Genomic DNA, 8,465 nt, shown 5'->3' with positions numbered 1-8,465 from the left:
AAAGCTGGGTACACAAAAAAGCTCGATATATGGGTGCCTCATGAACTCACTGAAAGAAACCTAATGAACCGTGTACTCATTTGTGATTCTTTATTACGACGTAATGAAACCGAACCATTTTTGAAGAAGCTGATAACTGGTGATGAAAAGTGGATCACATACGACAAGAACGTGCGAAAAAGATCGTGGTCAAAGGCCGGTCAAGCTTCACAGACTGTGGCAAAACCCGGATTAACTCGCAACAAGGTAATGCTGTGTGTATGGTGGGATTGGAAGGGCATCATTCATTTTGAGCTGTTACCGCCCGGCAGGACCATCATTACGGCATTGAAGCAGGCTTACCCACCCAGAACCCACCTTTGAATCGACGTCATCAGCGGCCATGTTACAGTATTGAATTAAATGTAACGCTACAGACAAGAAACGCAGTCTTTTGCACTATTTTTAATTACAGAGTTATTTAATTTTATTACAGAGTTACATTTACCGATGGTATGTATTATTTATCAATTTTTTTACTAACAAGAAGTTTTAATTTTTAATAAACCAAGTTAAAAATAACAGTGGAAAAAAACAACAGAGTTATGATATAAACGAATATCGTTTTTCAGAAGTGACGCATTAACTTTGCGAAGTCAGAAACTGGGTGTTAATAGTTTACCTTTCCTCCTTGTGTCTATTCAGTGATCGTCACCGTTTATTTCACAAGTATTTGTATTATTGTGAAAATACATATGAGCACTTTACGTTGAATGTAATCAAATGGGAGAAGCTGGTAACAAGGAACTTCAGACCAAAAGTAAGAACAATATATCCACGTGAGGCCGAATCTGTGCTATGTATAGTTTTAGGCGATGGAAAAACGTGGTACTGCTCAAATACTCTAAGATAAAGCATAGTACTACTACTACTGATACTAAAAATAAACAGTAGAGTAACAGCCTGTAAATTTCCCACTGCTAGGCTAAGGCCTCCTATCCCATTAATAAGAGGGTTTGGAATATATTCCACCACGCTGTTCCAATGCGGGTTGGTGAAATGCACATGTGGCAGAAATTTGATGAAATTAGCCATATGCAGGTTTCCTCGCGATGTTTTCCTTCACCGCCGAGCACGAGATGAACTATAAACACAAATTAAGCACATATATATATAGTGGTGAAAGCATCGGTTAAGATGCACGAGTTCTAACCACTGGGTCATCTCAGCTCACTGGGCCATCTCAGCTCTGATACTAACTGTGACAGAATTGTGCAATCCCGGACGTGCCGGCTTTTTCGTCTACAAACTGAAGGTAAGCAGCGTGTCACTCCCTCGATTTTCTTACTAATTTCATAAATGCAGACTGTATTGAGTATTTATAAAGATGAAGCTGCATAGTCTTATAATCCTGTAAATTTAAAAGCAAGCTAATATTAAAGTAAATTAATAGTTTCCAATCTTTCGTAAAGTAGAATTAACGAGGTAAATATGCATGAAAATATTTTATCCTTGTTTGTCCTTATTAATGAAAAGTATTGTCCCATTTGAACCCATCGTGACGTCACATGTACGTCACTCTGATATTAGCGACGCTAGCGTTATCTTTAGGTCACGTTGTGTCATAGTTCGCAAACAGTTTGCAGTTATCATTTTTATTTATTCGCAAATTCTTTAATACGCTGCTTTCAATGGGAACAAATATAATTTGTAACTTTTTTACAAATTATATTTGATAAATTATATATTCTTCTGTATAGATATCATATTATTTATAGGTTTAAAGAATTTATTTCTCATAAAAACATAAAGTTCACTTTTAATGCAAAGCAACCGTTAATACACCTATTTCTTTAATTTTATTTGCCTTATGTTGCCCTAGAAATAATATTATAAATAAGTAGTTCGGATAGCTCTTTTGTACAGAATACAAATTTTACTAATTAATAATAATTTACTATTTCAATGGAAATATTAAATCTTTTTACTTAAAATGTAAATTGAAAATAAATAAATCGCAAAGTTCATAGAACGACTTTATGTTACATGCAATGACGATTACGTGTTTATTTACTTATATTTCGAAAATTAAATACTTCGTATGACCGCTCAGTAAAAACAAAACATTTTGTTGTGTAAGTCTATTTTATATAAACAAATAATGTTTTTTGTTTTTCTTAAATGTGTATTATAAAATGTGAAAGTAACTGTGTCTGTCTGTTTATTTGTTACGCTTTCACAGCTAAACCACTGAACCAAATTTGATGAAATTTTGTATGTAAGCAAAGCAAGTAAGCTGGAACTCGAAGGAAAAGCAAAAAATGTGCATCTCTTTACAATTAAAACTACACCACCCCTACCGCGTGACCTCAATCGAATCTCGTTTCAATACTTGTAAAATTTTATTGAACGATATAAAAAGGCACTTTACAAAATACCTTATTTAACAACATTTTTATTTTATTTTTTTCTTTCTATTTAAAATGTATATAGACGTATCTTAAGTCCCTTATCAAATTAACGCGACATAATTCGAAGACGACTTAATACATGTTACACATTAGCTGGAGGTACAATTACATGTATAATATTTCCTTATGTTTCGCAGTACCTACTACCTACATATTCAACGTATAACTGTTTTAGTTTAAAAATAAAAAATATATTTACGAGGCTTACATAAATCTATATTTAGTAGCTCTATCTGTCTGTCTGTCTGTCTGTCGGTCTTTTACTACAAAACGACTGAACTGAATTTGATGAAATTTAATGTGACGCAAACTTGATCTAAAGGAAAGGACATAGGCTACCTACTTTTTTGACTAACACATGACAACCCATGCCGTTAAACGTGAGGAGCCGCGGGTGACTACTAGTACCCAATACAACACGTAACACAAAAACGAATGGCTACTGATGTACAATTATGTGCATCAGTCAATTTATCACTGCTAGACAAGACCTCTTCTCCTATTTAAGGATCAGATTTGGAGCACTCCGCATAAAACATGCCCTTTATTTTGCTTGTTACTGTTTGTTTGATATTCCTGAAATGATTTGTTAAAGTTCTTCTAAATATATGTAAACAATAAATTCATAAACATCCTAATCCTTCTCTTTTTTTTTCCTTTTTTTGTTTTATAACAGTAAACAGCACAGTACAGTAACAGCCTGTAAATTTCCCACGGCTGGACTAAGGCCTCCTCTCCCATTGCGGAGAGGGTTTGAAACATATTCCACCACGCTGTTCCAATGCGGGTTGGTGGAATACATATGTGGTAGAATTTCAATGAAATTAGACAGAAATGGAGGTTTCCTCACGATGTATTCCTTCACCGCCGAGCATGAGATGAATTATAAACATAAATTAAGCACATATACATATACAGTGGCGCTTTCCTTGATTTGAACCGAATCATCGAAATCATTTTTATAATTGTAAAATTATTTTTACATAATATCCAGACATAAAGACGTCATATCAATGAACCTTTTAACAAATTTTATCATCTTCCAACTATTGTGAATATACCCGAATATCATAAAATGTTATTTATAAAAAAAGTATAATGTTTTCTCTCCAATCAGCTCAGTCATGATCCGCGTGACGTATAACTATGTACTAACATTTGTTTTATTTATTACGGTTAAGGCAGATACGTTAGACGATCGCTTTCGTATACTTTATTCAAAGAATTTTAAGTGTGAGTAATTGTAAACACATTCCTTGCGAGTTATTCATTTGTTTTTAATTTATTACTTCTGGAATTGCCAAACTCGGTGACTATAAAGTTTATTTGTTTTCATCACCATCATCAACAGTCCATGTTTGTCCACTGCTGGACAAATGCCTCTCCAATTGCACGCCACTGTGATTCTTCGGCTTAGAAATTTGTATTCGTTTGAATTAAAACATTAGAGATCTTAATTCAAGCCAGTCATCCTTTGTGCAGGTGAAAATGTTCAAGCATGTCACCCATTAAACAACAATTGGCACAAAGGTATAACATCTTAGGTTATGTACCAGTGTCTACGAGCCAAGATGACTTGTCAACAGGATCATCCCATCTGCTTTTGTAGTCTATCATCTATTGCAAATTTGAATAGCTTTTTGTAAATGATACATAAAAGAAAATATAATATATATAACAATATGACACTACGTAGTTCTAATTATCATACATAGATATAATAATTTAAATATGAATTCAATTCGACATATCTGACGCAAAGCTGAGAAACATTCTAAGTTTTTTACAAAATTTAATTTTGGTTGTGAATTTAATTTATTGGTAATTTCATTTAATTTTTATTTAAAATTCTTCCAGGTGACCACAACAGATCGTTAAATCTGGATGTAAGCGAAACACGTGTCTATTTTTACGATTTCGTCAAAAACATAAATATTAGCAGCAGAATTGATACAGCAGCTGACTTATTACGAAAGTCTATTGAATTAGATAACAGTAGACGTGTCATTGTATTCGTGCCTGGTTACAAAAGCCAGATAAAAAGAGATATCGAAGAATTAGTCAGACAAACGTACAAAAGTGTGCCTAATATTTACCTTATAATAATAGACCATTCACCATACACTTATGAAAACAAAGAAAAACTTCAGAGCTATTCGAGATCTGTCAAATATGCATACTATATAGGAACCTCCCTAGGAAAGTTCTTATCAGATTTTTGTAATAGAAAAATCCCACCAAACAATGTCCACTGTATAGGACACAGTTTGGGAAGTCATATCATTGGGTACGCTGGTGAAACATTCACGAATATAACAAAGGAAAAGCTATGGCGAATCACCGGATTGGATCCTGCTGGCCCATGTTTTGCGAACGGTCCTGTCGAAGAGCATTTACGATCAGGTGTTGGAAAGTATGTTGAAGTGTACCACTGTAATGCTGGATATTTGGGTACGACGAGAACAATTGCTGATACGGATTTCTTTTTCAATTACGATGGAAAAATTCAACCCAATTGTGATGCAGGTACCATTTTTTTTAAAGATTATAATTCAATCATGTGTTCCTTATAAACATTGGCAGCGCAAAATTGCGTTGAATACACTGTGGTGCATAAGTTTATGCGTAAACACAAGGTTATTTTCGTTGACTTTAATACACTGAGAATGCACCGCAAACAACCTCAGGGTTTTTATGTTAAATATTTGTGTTTTTAATTATTCAGACCGGTTCTGTACTCGTATGTGTTGCATAAAAATAAAACCCTACCCGGTTTTTCAGGAGTATTGAAATAGCCTAATAGGCTTTTTCCAGTATGACACTTACAAGCACTTACATAGTTAAATATAAACTTATAGATAGATAGCGCTTTATAGATATTGGTTGAGACATTGCATTGATGAATGGGTTATTTGTAGTTTAGAGTTGTTTGTAGTTTTTGTCGTGCAGGAAAGAACAAATAAAACAAGAACGAGAATTTTTATCATCATTTGAGTTTTTAGGTCACTGAAATAGTCGGAATTCAATTGTTTATCCTTAAGCTAAAATAAGACTGGTCTAATAAATCACAACAAAGGATATGAGTAACTTAAATTTGTTTCTATAACTGAATATGTAAGTGAGAAACCTTATACATAAAGAACAACATTTGACCAACTGGGATGAGTTTTATGTCAAAAAATTTCGTCTCATTTTATCTATCCGACATAATTTAAGAAAATAAAAGTTTAGTAAAAATTTAATTTGGTACATATTTTATCCATAAAACCCCTTCAAGGGGTAAATTAAAAAAGAAGCATACGGTTTTCCCCGGATCTCATATTGAGTTCACGATAGCAAATTTCATCTAAATCTGTTCGCATATATAACATTTATAATATAGATGTTCCTGGGCTACAATTTTATTGTATGCATTTGACAGTTATTCAAGTGTTTTATACAACCTGTACCTATTTATAGAAATTATATTATAGATAGAACCTGATATCTTTTAACGTAAGATGTTATTAAAATGTATGCCATGTTATACTTTTTTCAGGTGATAATCTCGAAGAAACAGTGAAATGCTACCACAAAGCCTGCGTCAAGTACTGGATGAAAACAGTTCACAATCCAGAATTGTACGTGGCTCGCTCCTGTCCATCATACAAGGCCTTTGCGGAAGGTTTATGTGAAGAGAACGAGACAACTACAGCTGGCTGTTATAACCCTGGCGATGCACGAGGCATATTTTATGTATCCACTAATACATACCCTTGATTTGTAAGAATATTTGGTAATTGTTGCTTAATTTACAAAATAGAATTCTTATGGAATCATTTTGGTTCTTTATTTGGTTTTCTGTCATAGAAGATTTAAACGTCTGATTAATTGGTTACGGTTGTCTATAAAAGGAAACAAAGAAAATCTTGGTGTTATTTAAAATGTCTTAAGAGTTACTTTAAGCCATACTAATATTATAAATGCGAAAGTAGCTCTGTTTGTCTGTTTCGCTTTCAAGCCAAAACCACCAGACCAAATTAAAAAAAAAATGATAAAAGAAAAAGAAAAAAATTAAATTTGCTACACAGATATAGGCTCCTTTATTGAAATAAAGGGGTAAGACCTTTTTGTGTACCAATCATCAACGTCATATTTTAAATTAATTTTTAAATATATTCATATTCTACGGGAGCAAGGCCGATAACAGATAGTATATATAATAGTTTAATTTTGACTTCCTGTCTAATTTAATTTCTTTAAGAATAAAAATTGCTTATGAACATTAACCCAGTTACGATAACGTAAGGGTTAGTTGAAGTTTGTCGAATAAAACAAAATATTTTCGTTGATCTACGATGTTATTTCCTTATAAGCAAAATACGTTGAGAAGAATTACAAAGTAACTGTTTTCAGTCATTGATTGCTGTTCATCAGAAAAAAATTCATGACGTTAATATAAATGGTATTGCATTAATCACTCTATGTGCGTAAGTTCAGTTATAGCGGAAATTCATATTAAAAATACCACGAGCTAATTAGACAATACAAGAAGAGAAATAAGGAAAAATTCAAGAAGTACGAACTACACTTTAATTAATTATTATTTATCCTGAACACCGTTACATTCTGTTGTTATTCTACACGAAACTCTGTATCATATATATCTAGACAACATATACAAGCAAGCATATTTTATAACTAGTTATGCCTGCGATTTCGTCCGCGTTTGAATTTAGCAAAAATGTTATGCAGATTTTGCAGTAACTTATTTTTGTATTAGGCAGCTTTGATGATATTAAATCGTTGTTGGGAGTCGTACATGCTGAAAAGGGCCATATTTATCTATTCACATATCAGGTATCATTTTATCAGCAGGGAAACTGTAAAAAATGATGCTTTTTTGATAATCTATTTTTCGGCAGAGCAAAAAAATAACAGGAATACACTATCACATATTTGACTGGACTATTATAATTTTTTGTAATTATTTTAAATCAAAGTATAAAGTTCAATAAGTTTTTTAATTCTTGTATTAATTATTCAATATGAGTATGTCAAGAACGTAGTCGATCGAGTATTACGAAGGTGCTTAAAAAAGCCACTTTCTTCAGCACAGAATAGCTACAGTTGTAAAGGGTTGTTTACTATAATCATGTATTTTAATTTAAAGAAATACTTTGAACTATTTTCTTTTATCTATTAAATACCAGATCTAGTTTTATCTCAAAATTTTGAGAATTAGTCAAATGGAATTACAATGTTAGTAACACCATTTAGGTAATATTTATGTAGGTAACGTATTTAAAATGTATAAAGTAACAGCCTGTACATTTCCCACTGCTGAGATAAGGCCTCCTCTTCCATTAAAGAGATGGTTTGGAATATATTCCACCACGCTGTTCAAATGCAGGTTGGTGGAATGGACATTTGCAAGAATTCCGATGAAATTAGACACATGCAGGTTTCTTCACGATGTTTTCCTTCACCGCCGAGCACGAGATGAATTATAAACACAAATTAAGCACATATATATAGTGGTGCTTACCTGGGTTTGAACCAGCAATCATCGGTTAAGATGCACACGTTCTAACCACTGGGCCATCTCAACTCAAAAAATTATAAAGTAATTGTAAATACTAGAAGTTGTTTAAAGGCTTATTTACATGTTAAATGTCACTGCTAACAGCTTATCCTGGACTCAAAACATATGTTTTTTTTTTTTTTATTTAGAATTTGATGATTATTTGTAAAAAAAAAAAATGTATTTAATTTAATAACAGTATTTTTTATTTTTAATAAAGATTGGATCACTCTTTTATCTTTTTTTAAAAATTTAAGGCTACATTTGTCTCTAGTCTTATTTGACGGTTTTCAATTGAAAAGACAACATTTCACTTACTGCGAAAAACTAATTTTGATTATTTTAACAATTTCGTTTATTTAAAAAAACATTGCCCTCGGGCGCAAGCTCGCATTGCTACTCAGCTTTAGTTGATATTGAAAGAAATACATAGGAGGTGTTGAATTTAATAT

The 8,465-nt window shown here is 32.5% G+C and overlaps 1 protein-coding gene across 1 annotated transcript; it reads left to right on the top strand.

Annotated features, from left to right (window-relative positions):
- Positions 1–762: 762 nt before the first annotated feature.
- LOC124532475 (phospholipase A1 4-like) lies at positions 763–6,268 on the top strand. The gene is made up of 3 exons (XM_047107382.1): positions 763–799; positions 4,308–4,976; positions 5,989–6,268. The coding sequence occupies exons 1-3, from the start codon at positions 763–765 to the stop codon at positions 6,207–6,209; spliced, it is 927 nt and encodes a 308-aa protein (XP_046963338.1). The 3' UTR covers positions 6,210–6,268.
- The last annotated feature ends 2,197 nt before the right edge of the window (positions 6,269–8,465 follow it).

The sequence above is a fragment of the Vanessa cardui genome, chromosome 9 (assembly GCF_905220365.1).
Source record: "Vanessa cardui chromosome 9, ilVanCard2.1, whole genome shotgun sequence".
Taxonomy (NCBI): domain Eukaryota; kingdom Metazoa; phylum Arthropoda; class Insecta; order Lepidoptera; family Nymphalidae; genus Vanessa; species Vanessa cardui.
This window is presented reverse-complemented; position numbering and strand designations above follow the sequence as displayed.

Coding starts and splice junctions, on each gene's coding strand:
- LOC124532475 (XM_047107382.1), top strand. CDS start 763: ATGGGAGAAGCTGGTAACAAGGAACTTCAGACCAAAA. Junction 800..4,307: donor CAAGGAACTTCAGACCAAAA/GTAAGAACAATA, acceptor AAATTCTTCCAG/GTGACCACAACAGATCGTTA. Junction 4,977..5,988: donor TCAACCCAATTGTGATGCAG/GTACCATTTTTT, acceptor TACTTTTTTCAG/GTGATAATCTCGAAGAAACA.